Here is a 20653-nt window from a genome sequence, read left to right as displayed (position 1 = left end):
CCTTGCTGGTACACTCATCATAGGGGCTTCTGAACCGTTCTTCGTCTGACCCGTCCCCCCGGACCTGTTTGCCTTGGGTGACCCTACCAGGGGCATGAAGCCCCCGACAACATAGCTCCCGGGATCATTCGGGCACTCAAACCCCTCCACCACGATAAGGTGACGGTTCAAGGAGGGGAGTTACTGTTTTAATGAGAGGTAATTGGATTACAGTTACTTGATTGAAATAAATGGATTACACAGCGGTATTTTCCTGTTTTCACATTTCAGGGTATTCCCTTTTTTTGTTTGTTTTTTTGTTCAGTAATTCCACTCATTGCCGGACACTAAACCAGGTTTAAAACCAGGTCCAAACCAGTTCTAAACTTGGTCTAAAACCAGGTCTAAACCAGGACTAAAACCAGGTCCAAACCAGGTCTAAACCAATTTTAAACCAGGTCTAAAACCAGGTCTAAACCAGGACTAAACCAAGACTAAAACAGTTAAGAAAGCCTGGGCATTTTTATTGTCTTTTAGCAGACTTATGTGAAGATTTCCTCGTCTTTGCTTCTCTACAGCAAATCAAGTAATCCAAAGTATTTAGATTACGTTACTCACTTTAAGTAATTTAATGGATTACGTTACAAACTACATTTTGGGGTATGTAATCTGTAATCTGTAAGGGAATACATTTTAAAAGTAACCTTCCCAACACTGTGTAAGTGTGAATAGAGCCTTTTCTGTGACTTTAAACCAAACCTTTTCTCTTCTTTCATGCAGGAAGTTGTTGAAGAAGCTGAGTCTAAAGCCTCCAGAGAGAACAGCTCCTCTGCTGGAGAGATGGGGAAGTGCACCAGAGCTGGGGCCCTGTGGTCAGAACAATGCTCTTTATAATACACTTATTCCAAACACACACACATACAATTCTGTCCTACAAAGAGTTTAACTCTCCAGAGTGTGAAAAATGACTTCAAAGTTTCTGTTTTGTCCAGACAAAAGTAAAATAGGCAGTTCTCCCAAAATGTGACAAGTAGTTGCTATAATGAAAAAATATTTGTATGTGAAAATTATTGAGCTCAAAATTGACCTTATTTTGTCAGTTTGTGTTCTCTGCTTTTTATCGTGAGACAAAAATAAGTTTTCGTGCAAAGGCCAAACGCAGAAACTGTCCTGATCATGATTTGCTTGATTTTGCCCAGACTTCATCCATTTTAAGAAAATCACGTCACCAAGCTCCAGTCATCATGTGTTTGTTTAAAATGATCTAGAAGAGTTTTGGATTTCCTGTTTAGTGTTGATCAGGATCATGCGGCGACACTTCCACAGTGAAACAGTTTAACACAAGTGACTCTGCAGTAGAGTGTGTACAGTATGAATAAATACACACAATACTTTCACTTTAAAGATCACTGAAGTATAAATGAATATGAATATGAACTAAACAAAACATACACTGTTACTGCCTTTTGCCTTTGCACGACTCCTTATTCAACAGGAACTGACAAATAAGGGTCAAAGGTCATGTTTGAGCTCAATATTTGTCACATATTTATTCACATGATAAAGGAGCTCTCAAATACAAACAAAATGACATGAACTCATTTTTGACCAAACATGTTACAGTGTTCTGACTTTGTAGTGTAGTATTGTAACAGTCCTGTATATACTTTGTAAATATTAGTACTTCAGGTGTACGGTGTAGTCATCTATGAGGCTGTTTTAGAATAATACTGACCATTGTCCACTGTGGTCACTCTTCAGTCACTCCACACTCGGCTGCTCAAATACTTGACCAGCGGCTCAGGATCATAATGACTTTTTGTGTTGAGGATATTATGGAGAAAAGAATCACAACTTAAAAAATATCACATGAATCTAAATGAGGTTAAAAGCAGTTATGGAAATAACTCACTTATGCACCAAGACACACACATTTTCTTCTTGTGAACATGTTTCTGTGGTTCCAGAACTGTACTGGAGAGGATTTGTGAAATGTGAAAGCCCCAGTGATCATGGAGGCGTTTGTCTAATGTTGTATTTGTGGTTCAGACGAGTAACTAGTTCTGATCACAATTATACAACATTTACCAAACGTGATCATTGTTGTTCTTTATTATTGCAGTTAACATTAGTACTGTTTATTGTCTTATCTTTAACCCTCTGCTTCTCTCTCCTCCTCCTGCCTTCGTCTCTTCCTCTCTCTCTCTCTCTCCATCGTTCTATCTCTCTCTTTTAGGAGGTTTTTCTCTTCAGTACTGGGTCATGTGTGATCACTTGGGGCTGCCGTACAGAGACGAAGTCCAGTGGGTATGTCCTCATCTGGAAAAATACAAAAATCATATTACATCACATTACATTAAATTACATGAAATTACATTTTTCTCTAGGATGTGGACACAATTTATTTAACCCAGGACACAAAAGAACTGAACCTCCAGGACTTTATCCACCTGGAGAACAGGTGAGTCAGGTGCCGTCGATCCTCCCGTCCTCCTGCCTTCCTGTGTGTCAGATGCCCTCCCGTCCTCTTGTACATGTGTGTAAATATATTTTGTGTTTTTGCAGAGACCTGGTTCCGATCATCGCTGTTCTTGAACACAATCAGTGGTTCACCAAACTCTCCATCAAAGACTACAAACTGGTGAGTGTCCAACTTCTGATCCATAAATGTTGAACCATTATTAGTTTGGGATTGGCTACTTGTCAAAGTACCTCATGGTTTAAACACACACACCTGGAGTTGTGTTTTGTTTCATTCACACATGTTAACATACAAACCCTGCAGATTTAGGCTGAGTCCTTCTCTGAGATAGAGAGAAGAATTCTAAGCCTAAATCCTCAGCCTGATTTATGGTTGTTATATATGAACTCAAAATCAGGAAAACAAATCTGAAATCTGAAAGTTAAACTGCAAATTACACCTGAGAAATCTGACCTGTTCTAATCCAAGATCCCCATGCATCAGAACATGTTTGTAGAGGTCTAAACTACAGTGTTTTACACAGATTTTACACAAATAAGATTTCATGGAGATATAGGGAGAACATTTGACACACAAGGAGGGCATCTGACTCAGAGGACAGGGGATTACCCAAAACATTTTACAGCGATTGGCATGCATTTATATAAAGTGGGGGCACTGAGCACAACTGAGTTTTCTACCACATTATAATGTTGAGGTTTTAGATGTCCCTCCTTACGGTTAGCAGTACGTGCATGTACAAGGCTCCGCCCACAAGTGTACATCACCCATTCTCCCACTTGACAATTCTTCATAAATATACAAAAACATGATGCAAAACTGTAAAACAAACTGTACACAGCAACTGGACAAACCTGATGTGATGTGCAGGAGTTTCATCAGTGGGATGCACGCTGATTGTGACAGCACTCTGAAGGGGGGGTGACTTAGCGAGGGGAGCCATGAGATTCACAGCACTATAAAATAACTATCTAAAAACTAACATTGTTTAGGATGAATATAACATTTTCAGAACAATCAAAGGAAACATGCTGATCTAAATATGAGATGTGTTACAGTTATGTTATTAGGGGTTTTTTTTTTTTCAGATCAAGAATTTGTTTTCAGACCTGACAGTTTGTTCTGCTCTGTGCTCTTCCTCAGAGTCTCGTGATGTTGCTGTGATGTGTCGTTCAGATGATTTAACCAGGTTTTGGTGCTGTCTGCCTACCGGAGGAGGCAGGATGAAACAGCTGAGCGGACACGTCACAACAACACCACATTACCAGTCTGAGGAAGAGCGCAGGGAGCAGAACAAACTGTCAGCTCTGAAAACAAACTCTTGGTCTGAAAAAAGAACCAAATAACATAAATGAACGCAGTGAGAACACCAAATGAACCTCACTGGACTGTGATGTGTTAGTTAATAGCCCACACAGGTGTGATTCCTCATCTTTCCTGTTCTGCTTTCAGCCGACAGACGTGTGTGATCAGATCCTTCGTGTGGTCGCTCGCTCCAGTCGTTTAGAGGAACTGGTCCTGGACAACGCCGCCCTCCGGAGGTCACACACACAGCTGCACTTTCATAACAGAAGTCTTGGGACATAAAAGATTTTAACTTTATTTTTGAAATGTGAATTTTTTCGATCCGTAGTGATTTTGCTCAGAAGTTGGCTCTGGCTCTGTCTCATAACCCGGCCTCTGCTCTGCACTCTCTCACTCTCTGCAACAACTCCCTCGAAGACAAAGGTAACTAACACATATTAAAGCCCCACTGTGGAACATTTCAGTCAGTAACTGGACAACAAAAGTAGTTATTTTATTGTAAGTAATTATACTGCTCACATGTAGCTTTCCTGTGAACAGACTTGGCTCCTCACAGACCTGACTCGTAACTTGGCCTGTTTTCATGGAAATCTGCTTTGGAAATCTGCATGGCAATGCCTGAAATGTTCCAAAGTCGTTTATTCCTGGAGACATGCCCGACATACACAGAAATACACCGTGGAGCTTTAATTTAGCACTTATTTCCACAGTTCTTCTAGTGTCTGGATCAGATTCCACTCTTCTCTCTCTCCTCTGTGTGGTTAGTTCATGTTGCTCTAGTCCCTCTCAGGTCCAGCCGTGCTTAGCAAGAGACCAGACCAGACCAGGCTTTGGTTTGGATTATTACAGCCTGTGTGTATGCTGAAGTGATTTTACACCTTTATAAACACAGTGACATGTGTCTGTCTCAGGTGTAGCAGCCCTCAGTTCACAGTTGGCCAAACTTCCTCTGGGACTCAAACAGCTCAACTTGTCCAAGACCGGACTGTCCGCTAAAGGTCACCGCCTTAATCCATGATTCTATGTTCTGTTAAACACCAAGACAGGACTCAGCATGTCCTGATTTATGATATGTGTGTGTGTGTGTGTGTGTGTGTGTGTGTGTGTGTGTGTGTGTGTGTGTGTGTGTGTGTGTTTGTACAAATCAGGAGTGAACAGTGTGTGTCAGGCGCTCAGCTCAAATCCTGCTGTCTGGTCCAGTCTGAAGAAACTGGACTTGTCTGAGAATTCTGTGAAAGGAGACGAACTCCAGGTAACACACACCTGAGGGACTCATCTAAATAAACAGTACACAGTCAGGTAGGGCTGGGTATCATTAAGGAGTTGCCGATACAATACATACCCCGATACACAGGCCACGATACGATACATATCTCGATACAGTACACTTTCAATTTGATATGATATATTTCAAATCGATTCGATACAGTTCAATAAAAAATAAAGGCTAAATCGTGGCTCTGATACTAAAAGGCTTTGTTAAATCACTTCTTGTGAAAAGTTCATATGAAACACAAACATTTTAATCCTCAAAACAGTAAAAATGTCAAATGTGTCGCATAAATGAGCTTCCTTTCACTCCACAAGCAACAAAACTGTAGCACTGTAACAAAATAATTTAGTAAAACACACCTAAAAATACTCTTGGTGAAATATCGATACAGTAGCCCACGATATCGATACTGTATCATCACATTAAACGATACAATATATCGATATTCCGATATTTTTGCACACCCCTACAGTCAGGATACATAAGACCAGAGGAGATGCACTACAGGTAACACACACACACACACACACTCAGCTGTGTGACTCTGGGTCAGGCTGAGCTTCTATACACACTCATGCTTTAGGGTTATGTTCAGGCAGAGTCTGGTGCAGGATTACAGTAGTGTTGTGTACAGTTGTGTGTAGTTGTGTGTATTTGTGTGTGTAGTTGTGTGTATTTGTGTGTAGTTGTGTGTATTTGTGTGTAGTTGTGTGTAGTTGTGTGTAGTTGTGTGTAGTTGTGTGTATTTGTGTGTAGTTGTGTGTAGTTGTGTGTAGTTGTGTGTAGTTGTGTGTAGTTGTGTGTAGTTGTGTATAGTTCATATTTCATACAAACCAAATGATGTCATTCAAATGTTGTCTCATGTGTTTCCTCTCAGCACCTGCAGAGTTTTCTGTCTCAGTCAAACTCTTTAGAGACGTTGGATTTGTCACACACCGACTGCTCCCTGGAACAGGTGAGAGGTCAGAGGTCACACACTCTGCAGGTCAGAGGTCACACACTCTGCAGGTCAGAGGTCACACAAACTTTGTTTTAATACATCAGATTTGGTCTCTGTGTCTTCACCAAGAGAAAACACAAACCCAAATGTACACGACTCTACAGACTTTACCTTCAAACAAAGAAGACAAGAAATACTGTATCTTTTTCCATGAATAATGAAGTATTAATAAAGACGGGCTTTTATGCAACATAGACTTTTTGGAGCTTTCTACAACAGCTTCTTGTTCCCTCATCAAATCATGTCACCCATGTAGGAGAAGTCTGCTCATGGTCACGACACTTCTCCATAAACACACAAAGCATGTGATAGTTTCATCAGTGGGATGAACACTGATGTGTTGTGATAGTGCTCTGAAGGGGGAGTGACTTAGCGAGGAGAGTGAAAACCCTCTCTTTAATGTTAATAGCTTATATTGTGCTGCTCCTGTCTCTCTCTCCATCTCTCCTTCTCATCCCTTCCTTCTTTTTTCAGATCTGTTCATCTCTGCTTAGAGGGAGTCTGCAGCACCTGTCAGTCCTGAACCTGTCCAAGTGTGTGTTCTCCAACAGGTGAGAGCGCCCCCTGCACACCGCACACACACACACACTGTTCATATCATGTGTACTGTGTATTGTCATGTGTGTGTGCAGGAAGTCCAAGGAGATCTCGTCCGGGTTTAAACTGTTTTTCAGCTCGGCCCTGAGTCTGACCTCTGTGTTTCTGTCAGGAACCAGACTGCCCCTGGATGCACTCAAGTAAGATGCCCTCCCATACTCCCCCTGTGCGTCAGATGCTCTCCCATACTCCCCCTGTGCGTCAGATGCCCTCCCAGTCTCCCCATGTGTGTCTGGTTTATGCCCCCCATGTGCCAGATGCCCTCCAATCCTTCTGTCCTTGTGTCAGATGCCCTCCCATGCTCTTGTTTCTGTTCCAGGGCTCTTCTTTTGGGTCTTGGCTGTAATCCAAACCTCAGTGACGTGTCTCTGGACCTCAGCGGCTGCGACGTACAAGATTTTACATTTAAAATTGTCAGTTTTGTATTTAGATGTAAAAGTTTAAAGTGCTTGTATTTTTCTTGTTTTTTTCAGTTGCGTTCGGGGGGCTCTCAGATTCTGGAGGGATGTATCGCAGAAATCCCAAACATCACCAGTCTGGACATTTCTGACAACGGTGCGCACGAATGTTACTTTTGATTCTATTTAAAGTTTCTATTTCAAGTGCATGCGACAGGTTAGACTACTCATGTCACTAAACAGAGTGAACATAAATATGCACTACCCATCAAAAGTTTTAGAACACCCTCATTTTTCCAGTTATTTATTGCAATCCAAGTTGTGCAAGTCCAGTGAAGAGCTTGAAATGGAAAAAAAAAAACAAGATGGTGAACTTGAAAACATGGAGTGTCCAGCAGCAGCACAGTGTCCAGATTTAAATCTCATGGAGCTGGTTTGGGATGAACTGGACAGACGAGTGAAGCAACCTACAAGTGCCACACATTTATGGAAACTTCTGCAACAGACTTGGGAAGAACTTTCTGTAGAATATTTGATTTCTGTTGTAAACAGAACGAGCCACGAGTGTGCTCAGCTGTTCCATCTGCCAAAGGTGGACACACACATCAATCAAAAGTTTTAAATACTTTTTGATCAATAGTAAAAAACTGGAATAACTGGAATAACTTTTGACCGGTAGAGTATTTCAGATTTTACCCAAAGAAATATGGTTTATAATTAGTTTTATACCAGAATTATCATTTTGATGGACGTGGGAAGCTGAAATACATAGAAGTTATTCTGATACTGTTACATACTGTTACCTAGCAATAATGCAAACAAGGGCCAACGCTAAAAGTTACGCAACAGTCATTATCATTACAACAACAAACATATTTGCCAACATGTCTGTGTAATCCCGCAGTCATCCAGGTAGGATTTATAACAAGTGTCAGGTCAGACTCTGGTGGACACTCCCTTATATCTGCTGAAGGGAGGAGCTAACTACACTCAAACTACTCTGAAACTAACACACCTGCTTGTACAGTTTCTGTTTGTGAGCTCAGTCTATTAAACTGCACTAAGTGTGAACTGTGCCTGAGTCAGACAGAACGTTTGTCACTGCATTTGTTCCTGCAATTTGGATGGAATTTGGGAAATCAGTACTACTTGGTGTAATTTTCAACTTTTTTCCACAAACTGCCACTTACCTGATGTAAAACTATGAACTAGATTAAACTCAGGCATTACCAAACCAAGTCAGGATTAGAAAAACATGAAAACCCGTCTTAGGCATTTTAACTCAGTATTTCACACAGTACATTCTTTAAATATATTACCACACTATTTATATCCCTATTTATTTTTATTTTTTTCATATTTGTGTTTTTCCAGGTTTGGACATGGACCTAGTGACGCTCCTCGTGTGGCTTTCCAAAAACCGCTCCATCAGACACTTGGCTCTGGGCAAAAACTTCAGTAACATCAAAACTAAGTAAGAAAAATCATTTAAAACATCATATTTATTTTAAAGACTGGTTTGTGCAGAATCTTTTTGCTTTTTTCTTTCTCCCATGTTATAACGTTCCCTTATCAAAAACATGCCTGTAGAGTTTTTAGATGTCATCCACACATGTTTGAGTAATCTAGTGATCTCACCCACATGACGACAATTCTGCATAAATATAAAAAAACATGATCCAAAACTGTACACAGTAACCTGACAAACCTGATGTGATGTGCAGGAGTTTCATCAGTGAGAAGCATGCTGAGTGTGTTGTGATAGTGCTCTGAAGGGGGAGTGACTTAGCATGTTGAGCAAAAGAAAGGGAGGCTCAGAGCATCAGAGAGGTCCCTTAATGCATTATTCTGGGCAAATATAACATTTTGAAAACAATAAAAACAATAAAAGGCACCATGGTGATCTAAATATATGATGTGTTTGCAGTTAATACTCTATAGATGCATAATACCTCCTTTAAAGATGCACTGTGTAACTTTTCTGAGAGAGTGTCTGTCACCTACTGATGTGTTATTGTTTTTCCTGGAAATGCCAGTGTATTATTGTATGTGTATATCTCCATGGAGACAAACAGCTGATGCCACTATCGGCCAAGTTGTAGGTCAGATCTGTGGAGAGGCGCTCCTGCTCACAATAAGAATGCACGTTTGTCAGTGTAGTTTTGCATTAAGTATACCTAACTGAATACAAATACTCAAAAATATACAAAATATAAAGTATAATCCCATGCTGTGGAACATTTCTCCATGGAGACAAGCAGGTAGCAGAGCCACCACCAAAAAAGTTACATAGTGCAGTTTTAAAATATCTTTTCTATCTATCTATCTAAATATCTATCTAAATATCTATCTAAATATCCAAATATCAGTTCTGCCTTTGTTTTTCCACAGAAATTTGTCCCAGGTTTTGGACAATCTGGTGCACATGATCCAAGAGGAGGATTCAGTGAGTACTAAAATATTCTAGACCATAGATGTGGTTGAGCCCTGGTTTAGTCCTGGTTTAGTTCTGATTTAGTCCTGGTTGAGTGCTGGTTCAGTCCCGGTTCAATCCGGGTTGCGCACCGTTTGAGTCCCGGTTGAGTCCCGGTTCAGTCCCGGTTGAGTCCCGGTTGAGTGCCGGTTCAGTCCCGGTTCAGTCCCGTTCAGTCCCCGTTCAATCCGGTTGAGTCCCGGTTCAGTCCCGGTTCAGTCCCGGTTCAGTCCCCGTTCAGTCCCGGTTGAGTCCCGGTTGAGTGCTGGTTCAGTCCTGGTTCAATCCGGGTTGTGTACCGGTTGAGTCCCGGTTGAGTCCCCGTTCAGTCCCGGTTCGGTCCCCGTTGAGTCCCGGTTCAGTGTTCAGTCCCGGTTCAGTCCCGGTTCAGTTCCCGTTCAGTCCGGTTCAGTCCCGGTCAGTCCCGGTTGAGTCCCGGTTCAGTCCCGGTTGAGTCCCGGTTGAGTGCCGGTTCAGTCCCGGTTCAGTCCCCGTTCAGTCCCCGTTCCATCCGGGTTGCGTCCCGGTTCAGTCCCGGTTCAGTCCCCGTTCAGTCCCCGTTCAATCCAGGTTGAGTCCCGGTTGAGTGCTGGTTCAGTCCTGGTTCAATCCGGGTTGCGTACCGGTTGAGTCCCGGTTGAGTCCCCGTTCAGTCCCGGTTCGGTCCCCGTTGAGTCCCGGTTCAGTCCCGGTTCAGTCCCGTTCAGTCCCGGTTCAGTCCCGGTTCAGTTCCCGTTCAGTCCCGGTTGAGTCCCGGTTCAGTCCCGGTTGAGTCCCGGTTCAGTCCCGGTTAAGTGCCAGTTCAGTCCCGGTTCAGTCCCGGTTCAGTCCCGGTTGAGTTCCGGTTCAGTCCCGGTTCAGTCCCCGTTGAGTCCCGGTTCAGTCCCGGTTCAGTCCCCGTTCAGTCCCGGTTGAGTCCCGGTTGAGTCCCGGTTCAGTCCCGGTTCAGTCCCGGTTAAGTGCCAGTTCAGTCCCGGTTCAGTCCCGGTTGAGTCCCGGTTCAGTCCCGGTTCAGTCCCGGTTCAGTCCCGGTTAAGTGCCAGTTCAGTCCCGGTTCAGTCCCGGTTGAGTTCCGGTTCAGTCCCCGTTCAGTCCCGGTTGAGTCCGGGTTGAGTGCCGGTTCAGTCCCGGTTGAGTTCCGGTTCAGTTCTGGTTCAGTCCTGGTTCTTCTCTTCCAGCCCCTCTCCTCGCTCTCATTGGCCGACTCGCGGTTGAAGGCGGAGCTCTCGATCGTCCTAAACGCTCTGGGCTCAAACTCCTCTCTCACCAAACTGGACATCAGCGGGAACGCCATGGGAGACATGGGTGCCAAGATGCTCGCCAAGGCCCTGCAGATCAACACCAAACTGAGGTAGAGTGGCAGAGTGGTTAGCCCTGCAGACAGATGAGGGAAATCCTCTTTTCTATTTACTTGAGTAACTTATTTAAGGTATTATGCAAAATAAATGTTTTGGAAATCTCTACCATGTTACAATGTTCCCTCATCAAAAACATGCCTGAAGAGGTTTTAGATGTCATCCATGCATGTTTGAGTAATCTGGTGATCTCTCCTGGGCCACATATTGAGCTCTTCTTAGCAGTATGAGCCCACACAACAATTCTCCATAAATACACACGAATATGCTACAAAACTAGTGTCAATAAACAAATAGTGAAATAAAAACAGCAGGATCATGTCAGAATAATGAGGCTGACAGCAGCAGCGCCACTTTTGTCAATAGAAAGAGAATTTGATTTGAGCTACCCGTCAATTTGAGCTCCCTCATGTTACTGCACATGTGCAGGAGCCCCAAGCACTGGCACAGTTTAAATGCCCACGGACTTGAGCTCCCAAGGCAGAAGTTCTAACTACGTTAGATGATTGAATAGTTTGGATGTAATATTTGATTTTATCATTATCTTTACATCATATTTAATTTAGTTTCCATGTGTACAAAATGTTGTCATTTTGTTTAGAAAGACGCTGTATAAATAAAATTGCATTACACGAATTGTCCCATCTCTAATGTCCACAGTATCACAAAGGTGAGGTGTGCGCCCTCTAGTGGAGCACTATTTTTTTTTAGAAGATATGGGCCTGTCGGTCTGAGCTCCTCTACCCAGATTCATCGAAATGAGTGAATAATGTTGATTGTACAGTGGGACATTATTCGATGGATAAATTGTCCTGTGGATCTGTGCTTCTTGAGTCGAGCCTATTTGAGCAGAACACGACTGTCCAAATGAACTACCTACATATATTCATATACTGTAAATGAGTTTAGATTTGACATAACTAAGGTATAAAGTGTGATCAGCTTGTGCAAACAGCATCAAACCCATGTCTCTAATCCAAAGAAATATGTTGTAAAACTGAGAGGGTCAGCTTTATTGGATCTATACAACAGTAAACAGAAAAACATAGTTAGGTAGCTTATTTTGACAGGGCAGCCCATTCCAACAGTACACCGGCCGCACACTTATGCTCAGTGTAGCGGCAAGTGAGCTAGCTCTGTCCAGAGACATGTGTAGTTTCTGATTTGTGCTCGTCTCATCAGTTTACGTGCTGAGTCTGTGTTTGTCTGAGTGTTCACTGTCCAGGCACCAGAGGGGAAAAATCTGAACTTTTGGGAACACTGGCTGCACACTGATGATTTTCAAACATCTGCCCTCAGATCCAAAAAAAGTTCAGCTGAAGGTGTTTGGTGTGATTTTGGTGATTTTAGTGTGATGTTAATGTGATTTTGGTGAGATTTTTGTGTGATTTTGATGCCTCAGCATTACACATCCATAGCTTTACAAAGCGTTTTCCAGGTCACTAGTATTCATCAGACAGAAGCTACGCAGAGAGCATCTAGTGGTGATATGTGAGAATACAACAGGGGCAGGGAAGTTAGTCAAATTACAGATGATAGCTTTAAGATAATAATGTATTATAGAAACAAAATGATTTAAAACAAAAAAAGTATAATTTCTACATTCTGTGGATTGTTTTGTTTCAGGACAATTCTTTGGGACCGGAACGGTGTGAGCGCTCAGGGACTGCAGGACGTGGCCTCAGCGCTCGAGAAGTGAGACTCTGATAAGATTTTGATTTATAGATTTATTCTTATTTAATAATTTAATTACACAGTCTTTTATTCTGTTTGTGAATCTTGTGATGACATTTTAGGAACTACACGATCCGGTTCATGCCAGTTCCCATCATAGATGCGGCACAGGCTCTGAAAAGCAACCCAGAGAAAACAGAGGACGCACTGCTAAAGGTACGGCTCACAGCAGACAGGGGGCACTCTGCTAAAGGTACAACAACATCCTGTACTGTCCTAGACTGAGCATTTACCCCGGAACTAACACAACAACATTTAAACCACCTGAAACTAAGAGATCTCCAAAGAAACACTGCTCAAGGTACAGCTCACTGCAGACAGGGGGCGCTCTGGTAAAAGTACAGCCCGTTTAGCCTTAAGACTTAGTTACCATGTGACTGCTCCAACCAATCAGAGCGAGAGTTGAGTGAGCTGAGGATAAAGATTAAAAAGCTATTTTAAAGACAAATGAAGGATTTGGGGCTGAGAAAATGTTCATGATCTGAAAATAGGTAAAAATCACCACAAAATCTGATCCTTGTGAAAGCTGTAGGTCCCTGTCAGTCCCTGTCAGTCCCTGCCCGTCCCTGTCAGCCAAGTGCGAGCAGTTTGTGTTTACATTGCGCTCTGGAAAAAAATACTTTCTGCTGCAGTACCACACACTGGCCTCTAGTCTAACCCCTGAGCCTGTGCAGATTTGATAATAGATCCATGCTCACCACAGACAGGGGGCGCTCTGCTCCAGGTACAACAACATGCACCATGTTTTACTATAGGCAGAATATTTATCCCAGAACTACCCAAGATGTATTTATATATTTATCCCCCAGATGCCCTGTCACAGCCTTTACAGTCATATTTATTATATTCTTACAGATGGAGCAGTTTCTTCTGAGGAACCATGAGACTCGTAAATATCTGCAGGAGCAGGCTTACAGGCTGCAGCAGGGCATCGTCACCACGACAACGCAACAGGTAATTCTCTGAACGGACACAAGGGGGAGCCACAACATAACAGGTAATACTGTAAACAGACAGCAGGGCACCTTCACCACAGGACACAACAGGCAGCACTCTGTGTGTACTATAGTACTCCCTGTGTGTACTATAGTACTCCCTGTGTGTACTATAGTACTCCCTGTGTGTACTATAGTACTCCCTGTGTGTACTATAGTACTCCCTGTGTGTACTATAGTACTCTCTGTGTGTACTATAGTACTCCCTGTGTGTACTATAGTACTCCCTGTGTGTACTATAGTACTCCTGTGTGTACTATAGTACTCCCTGTGTGTACTATAGTACTCCCTGTGTGTACTATAGTACCCCTGTGTACTGTGTACTATAGTACTCCCTGTGTGTACTATAGTACTCTCCCTGTGTGTACTATAGTACTCTCTGTGTGTACTATAGTACTCTCTGTGTGTACTATAGTACTCCCTGTGTGTACTGTGTGTATATAGTACTCCCTGTGTGTACTATAGTACTCCCTGTGTGTACTATAGTACTCTCTGTGTGTACTATAGTACTCTCTGTGTGTACTATAGGGGGCACAGTCACTACAGCACAACAGGTAATACTGTGAACAGACAAGTTGTATCCCACAGGGACGTCCAGGGGCCAAATGCAGCCGTCACACATTCTATATGACCCTCAGACTTCTTAGTGAGTTCTCCTCAAGGGTGGAATGCAACAAATTACTTTTACTCAATTTACTGTAATTGAGTAGTTTTTATGAGTAATTTGTAATTTTTAAGTAGTTTTTGAAGTAGGTAATTTTACTTTTACTTGAGTACATTTTGATCCAAGTATTTTACTTTAAAGTGGAACCTGCCCTCGTTACTGAATAAAATCAGATTAAAAAAAAAAAAAGAAATGTGAAAAAAAAACGTAAGGGAGGTTTTGGTTGTGGATGCAGTGTTCGTCCACACTAATCTGATGGAAAACTGCTCCAGAGACCAGGTGCTGCCAGCTCCCATGAATTAATCTGAGTACAGATCTGATCCAACACTATGTGGACGCCTGAAAACACTCATACTCTGATACTCTGATGTAGGTCTGTGCACCGCAAAATAATTCATCACCAAAACACTAAGAGGCTAGAATATCTGTCCATTCATATAAACGTGTGTCTGTGTGTACGACCTGCAGACGTATAATCTCTGAAAAGTTTCACATGAACCATCTCCAACGCGAGAGAAACACAGGACAGACTCACCATCAGCAGAACATCCCTCTGTCACAGAAACAACACTCATATTCCACTGAGTTGTCTCCTTTAGTCTGACAGAAACTGAACCGCATGAGTGACACATTAGTGAGCTGTTTTTTGTGCACTTAGTTTATACAAATGAGCCATGTAGTTTTAAGTTTCGTTTCTGTAAAACGTAAACAAATATGCTCAAAGCTGTGTGGATAGGAAAGGACTGTGGACACAGAAACAACGTGTTTGGACGCAGATTTTTTCAAAAGGGTTTCTGAAAGGGTGATACGGTGATTAGTTTCAGTGTAAACATAGCTTAAATTGCGCGGGCTTGAACGTGCAGCATGTTCCTCTAGAATGTTCAGTGAGGAACAGAAGCGTCAGTGTGTGTTGGATGTGGATGAGGCTGGAGCCACAGATCGAGGTTGTCATGACGATGTTCAACAAGAAGATGCACTGAATCATTCTGGAGAGGAAAGAGAAGGAAACCTCTGGCCAAACCTCAGACAGATATTTGTGTTCAGACGTAAAATACAGAAGAACATAATAATACAAGTGTTAAAACAGCAAGTGTTAAAACAGCAAGTGTTAAAAACTGTTAAAAAAGTAAGTGTTAAAATAGTAAGTGTTAAAAAGTAAGTGTTAAAACAGTAAGTGTTAAAACAGTAAGTGTTAAAAAAGTAAGTGTTAAAAAGTAAGTGTTAAAACAGTAAGTGTTAAAACAGTAAGTGTTAAAATAATAAGTGTTAAAACAGTAAGTATTAAAAAGTGTTAAAATAGTAAGTGTTGGTGAGCTCAGTTGTCTTTAAAATATACAAAGTTTGACCTGAACAAAGTTTGTCTTTATCACCTAAAAGTTGATTAAAACAACTTGAGCTGGATTAGATTTATGACTCATCCTTTTTCACAACTGAAAGTAACTAAGTAACTTTTACTCAGATTACATTTTAAATTACTTACTTACTTTTACTCGAGTAGATTTTTAGATGGTTTCTTTTACTTTAGTAATAATTAAGCAAAGTAAACACACAAAGTAGACACTTTTAGTTAATTACAATTTTTCCGTACTTTTTCCTCCTCTGGTTTTCTTTAATGTCCATAATCTAAATCCAGTCATCTGCAGATTTATTCTTCCCTGCAGATGAAGGACTGTGTTTTTTTCTCTCTTCATCTTCTCCTCTTCCTTTCTCTCTCTTGTCTTCTTCACCCTCTCTCTTTTCAGATGATTTCTCTCTTGTCTCTCTCGCTCTTCTCTCCCTCCTCCTTTCCTTCTCTAATATATTCTGTCTTTCACAGATGATGGACTCTTCTCCACTCCTCCCCTCTGCTCCCCTCTCATATATTCTCATATTCTCTCTCTCTCTTTTCAGATGATGGACTCTGTGTGTGTGAAGGTCCAGGACCATCTGAACTCTCTGAGGTTCTGTGAGTCTGCTTTAGTTCAGGAGGACGTGAAGAGAGCGCAGAGCCTCATGAGGGACGCCCGCCACTCCAAAACGGTCAGAATTTAACCTGCTAAACCTGTAGTTTAGACCTCTACAAACAAGTTCTCCCTGTGCTCTCCTGTGTGTCAGATGCCCTCCCTGTGTCTCCATGGAGTCTTATTCTCTGTAAAAGCTGCTAACCCTGTCGTCTAGATCTCTACAAACATGATTCTTGAAGTTCAGATTTCAGTTCTGCTGCTCCAGACAGTAGTAAAGTTGTCCCTGTCATCGACAGCTCCTGCCAAGCCTGTACCACCTGCAGGACAGCGCCTCCCGGGGGCCGTGTGTGGGAGCGATACAGGACACGTTGCAGTCTATGGCCGGAGAAGTGTTCAGAGTCATGGACCAGCAGCTGCAGGTCTGTCACTGCTCTCCCCAGTTGGAAAATCAAAGTCTAATGGAAATGAATTGGACTGAGTGAGCCTGACGTCATCCAGCTCCAGCCAAATGAAGCTCAATGAGGCTGCAGTCAAAAGGGCGAATCTGCGAGTCCAAATTCTCAATGTTTTTAGAAAGATTCTTCAAGTATTGTATCATATATAAACACATCTTTCATTTGACCTTCATTTGACCTTCTAATAGCTGCTCACACTGTAAACCCTGTAAAAAAAATAAGAGGAGGTATTATCCAAAGTTGACTTTTTGAAGCTTTCTACCACGTTATATTTTCCCCTCTTCAAAAACATGACTGAAGAGGGTTTAAATGTCTTCCATGTTTGTATTTGTAGCTCTATAGTATTTATAGAGTATTTTATAGCTTCAGGGCCCTATTCCTTACTGTAAGCAGTACAAGCCTGTACAAGGCTCCGCCCACAAGCTGACATCACCCATGTCCCCACATGACAAGTCTCCATAAATATACAAACACATGACACAAAACTGTACACAGCAGGAGTTTCATTAGCATAATGCACGTTGATTGTGTTGTGATAGTGCTCTGAAGGGGGAATGACTTAGCACAGAGAGTAAAGGAAAGGAGACTCAGAGTGTCAAAAAGGTCATAATGCATTGTTTTGGGCTAATATAGCATTTTCAAAAAAAAATAAAAGGTAACATAGTGATCTAAATATGCTCTGTGTTACAGTTAATAGCCCATAGAAGTCAAATACTCCCCCCCTTAAAGATGTATTTGTTGTGGTCAGTCTCTCCTGGAGCAGATGGTCTCCTCGGCCCAGTCCCTCTGTCCTCACGTGCTGCAGAGGAGCAACCTGAGGCAGGAGCTGCTGCTCAGAGGAGCCCAGAGGAAGAACATCTCTGAGGACTTTGTCTGCACCACTCTTCTGGAGCAGAGCGGAGTGGACATCATCAACAAGATCAGGTCTGGACCGGGGCTAAAGCAGGATTAAAGCAGGACTATAACAGACCTGAACCAGGACTGAACCAAGACTGAACCAAGACTGAACCAAGACTGAACCAAGACTGAACCAGGGCTAAAGAAGAGCCAAACTAGGACTAAACCACAAATAAAGCAGGACTATACCAGGACTGAAACAGGACCGAAACAAGTCTTAACAAGGACTAAACCATGTCTAAACCAGGTCTAAAGCAGGTCTAAAGAAGGTCTTTCTCTCTGTGTCTCAGTGAGGTGAAGTTGAACATGGCGTCTTTTCTGTCGGACCGAATCGTGGATGAGATCTTGGAGTCTCTTTCTCAGTCTCAGCTCACACTGGTACATGCTGATGTTCTTCTAATACTTGTTCTACCAGTCTAAAGTTTGGACACACTTTTTCATTCATGTTTCTTTTTTATATTTCCATGATTATTTACACTGTACATTTTCATCGCATCGTGGATTTGCAACAAAACTATGAAAGACACACATGGACTGTAGTAAACAAAAAAAGAAACTGAAAATAACTCCAAATTGTTTGAGATTTTTAAAATGTCCTTTACCCTTTCTTTTGACCACTGCTGTGCTTTTGAGATTTCTTTTCCCTGAGGCGGCACAGCTGTGAAGTGAAAACCATTTCAGGGACTTCATCATGAAGCTCACTGAGAGAAGGCCAAGGGTTTGCAGCTCTCCACAAAGTAAAGGGAGGAAACTTTAAGCATTTGGATTCCTTTTCTTGACTTCCTACTTCCTTGCTTGCTCCTGCTGTTCCCTCTTTAGTTTGCTTTTTAATCCTTATACCTCTTCCACTGGAAACTCTGTTTACTTATTTGCTGTCAAGTAAACAAGACGTTAAACCATTTCTACATTTGTAATAACTTCTCAACGACAGTCCAGGAGAAGAAACCAAGGCAAATCTATCTATGAGCGCTGTTAGAACTATCAGCAAGAAATGATTGAGCTACAAGAGCTGATGTTTGCTTCAGAAACTGGACAAGGACCTCTTCGGACACTACCTGTGACTTCCAGTGCTGAGCAGGACAGTTACCTCCAGAGAAGAGGGTGAAAGGACTGCTACTTGAACTTAAACCTGAGTGATACTGTGTGTTTCCAAAACTTTGTAAAGACCAAAATTGTAAGCCAACGCAGCAAGTGATAAAAGACACAAGACAATCACACAAAATACAGCTAATAAACTGATTTTTACCACTGACACAAACTGCTAGAAACAGAAAATGGATTGTCATCACAAAACATCAATCTGGTGTTTTCTGTAAGCATATAAATGTAGGAAACAAACACTGGATGAGGAGCTGTGTCCAAACTTTTGATTGGTGGTGTAATTTGACCATCTCTGCCGTGTACAGAGCCTCATGTTTATGTCATATTCATGTTCATATTCTTATATCTGTACTTCAGTCTTGTGTCTGTCTCTACTGTGTTCAGGCAGAGCACGTTAGGGTCAAAGGTCACCCTCTGGAGCAGGATCGACCCTCAGAGCATGAGGTCATCGATGAAACCGAACTACAACAGGAAGCAGACGAACAGGAAGAGGAAGTGGCTCTGGACAGGAAGCACTGCGCCGAAATGGACTCCAACATGGTACGACACACAGATCTAACGTCTCACCACTCCCCCTGCTGGTGGAGGCTCTGCTCTACAGCCTTGTGCTCGTGTGTACCTGACCACCTCATATTGACTCAAAGATGCAAAAGAGTGAGGAAGAAGGGTCAGTCCATATGAAATCAGCTGTTTTCAAGGAATCTCCGCTATGAGCCATCTCAGATTTAGCAGATTTTATTATTTTTTTATTTCTAAAATTAACAAATGAAAGAATCTCAAATTTTAGCTCAATCCCTTGAGTCCTTCCTGAGTTATGGCCCGTTGAAATTTTGGGGCCATGTTCACTTTTTCGGAAATCTTAATTTATAATCATGTTTGAGAGACTAGAACTTCATAAAAAATACAGCTAGGAAGCTGAAAATGTGTATTATAGTAGATTCTGGGTCATAGATTCTAAATCTGTTAAACATTGGGTATCTTTATTAAGGGAGGGTGCTGTCTCAAATCTCAAATTTGGTTGCCGCTCAGATAATTAATTAATTAATTAATTAATTTTTATTTATTTTTTCAATTTTTGAAGTCCAAGGTCTATTTACTCCAAGCAGATATTTACAAACTAACTGTTGAACCTGAATATTTGAGAGAATGACCATTTCTGACAACAATCTCACACTTTTTTTCTGAGCTTTCATGTGGATCCCAAATATGGTCTCAGACCAAATGTGATCTTTTTGGCCCTTTCTTTGGAGCCTCAGTTCCCCATGTGGGCAGAGATGTTGATAAAACATCTAACATCCAGTGTCAGTTTACCAGAAAAATGACACATTTCACTCCAGACCCACCCCAGAGCCATCTCTCCCCCCGAGTCATGTTGGGGACTTGTTCTGTCTCACATTAACACAAACTAAGTTGTTTGTTGCCTGCTTAGATGAAGTCCAAGAGGAAGAGTATCCTGGTGCGGATGCTGAGGCCGGTGTCTGTGGCGTTTGGTGAGTTTGCTGTTTTACAAACTCAAAAAAAAAAAAAAAAGATGTTGCGTCCTTGTGCTCCTCAGGAACATGGAATTCTGAGAAGAGATGTTGTGACTTGTTTGACTTTATGTGCTTTTATCTCAAACAATCAGGTTTATGATGTTACCAATAATCAAATCACTGGGCGCAAACATTAACAGCATTTAGCTGTGTACCGCCCGGTCCAATTTGACACATTTTTAATGTAACTGGTTTAACTGTATTAAAACTATTTCTCCTGTGTTCTTTGGCTGTAGTCAAATGACTCAGTTTAAATATACCATATTTTTCGGACTATAAGTCGCATTCTTGACCGAAATGTATTTTATCAAAATCAGAGACCAGGAACAGACATTTCCTGTTGAAAGTCAAGTTCTAGTAATAACAGTTGAACAGAATAGAACAACAGACTGTTAACGTCACATATGAACAGTTCCTCACATCACTAGAGCATAAACAACAGAACAGAGGCTCTTTCTGCAGGAGACATG

General features: G+C 41.9%; 1 protein-coding gene across 1 annotated transcript in view; it reads left to right on the top strand.

The window, feature by feature from the left end:
* LOC110156491 (F-actin-uncapping protein LRRC16A-like) overlaps positions 1-20653 on the top strand; it is a 49741-nt gene that overhangs the window by 19298 nt on the left and 9790 nt on the right. The window contains exons 6-30 of the mRNA XM_020920690.2: positions 760-851; positions 2216-2286; positions 2367-2440; positions 2545-2620; positions 3914-4002; positions 4095-4189; positions 4678-4764; positions 4915-5018; positions 5917-5994; positions 6514-6590; positions 6672-6776; positions 6956-7025; positions 7110-7191; positions 8409-8508; positions 9426-9480; positions 10686-10858; positions 12489-12557; positions 12659-12752; positions 13452-13550; positions 16146-16274; positions 16495-16617; positions 17402-17577; positions 17841-17928; positions 19036-19191; positions 20081-20141. Coding sequence (XP_020776349.2) covers positions 760-851; positions 2216-2286; positions 2367-2440; positions 2545-2620; positions 3914-4002; positions 4095-4189; positions 4678-4764; positions 4915-5018; positions 5917-5994; positions 6514-6590; positions 6672-6776; positions 6956-7025; positions 7110-7191; positions 8409-8508; positions 9426-9480; positions 10686-10858; positions 12489-12557; positions 12659-12752; positions 13452-13550; positions 16146-16274; positions 16495-16617; positions 17402-17577; positions 17841-17928; positions 19036-19191; positions 20081-20141 — 2423 coding nt within the window. The remainder of the gene's footprint in view (positions 1-759; positions 852-2215; positions 2287-2366; positions 2441-2544; positions 2621-3913; positions 4003-4094; positions 4190-4677; positions 4765-4914; positions 5019-5916; positions 5995-6513; positions 6591-6671; positions 6777-6955; positions 7026-7109; positions 7192-8408; positions 8509-9425; positions 9481-10685; positions 10859-12488; positions 12558-12658; positions 12753-13451; positions 13551-16145; positions 16275-16494; positions 16618-17401; positions 17578-17840; positions 17929-19035; positions 19192-20080; positions 20142-20653) is intronic.

This window comes from Boleophthalmus pectinirostris, unplaced genomic scaffold, assembly GCF_026225935.1.
Source record: "Boleophthalmus pectinirostris isolate CB_2022bp ecotype Guang Dong unplaced genomic scaffold, ASM2622593v1 HiC_scaffold_21, whole genome shotgun sequence".
Lineage (NCBI taxonomy): Eukaryota > Metazoa > Chordata > Actinopteri > Gobiiformes > Gobiidae > Boleophthalmus > Boleophthalmus pectinirostris.
This window is presented reverse-complemented; position numbering and strand designations above follow the sequence as displayed.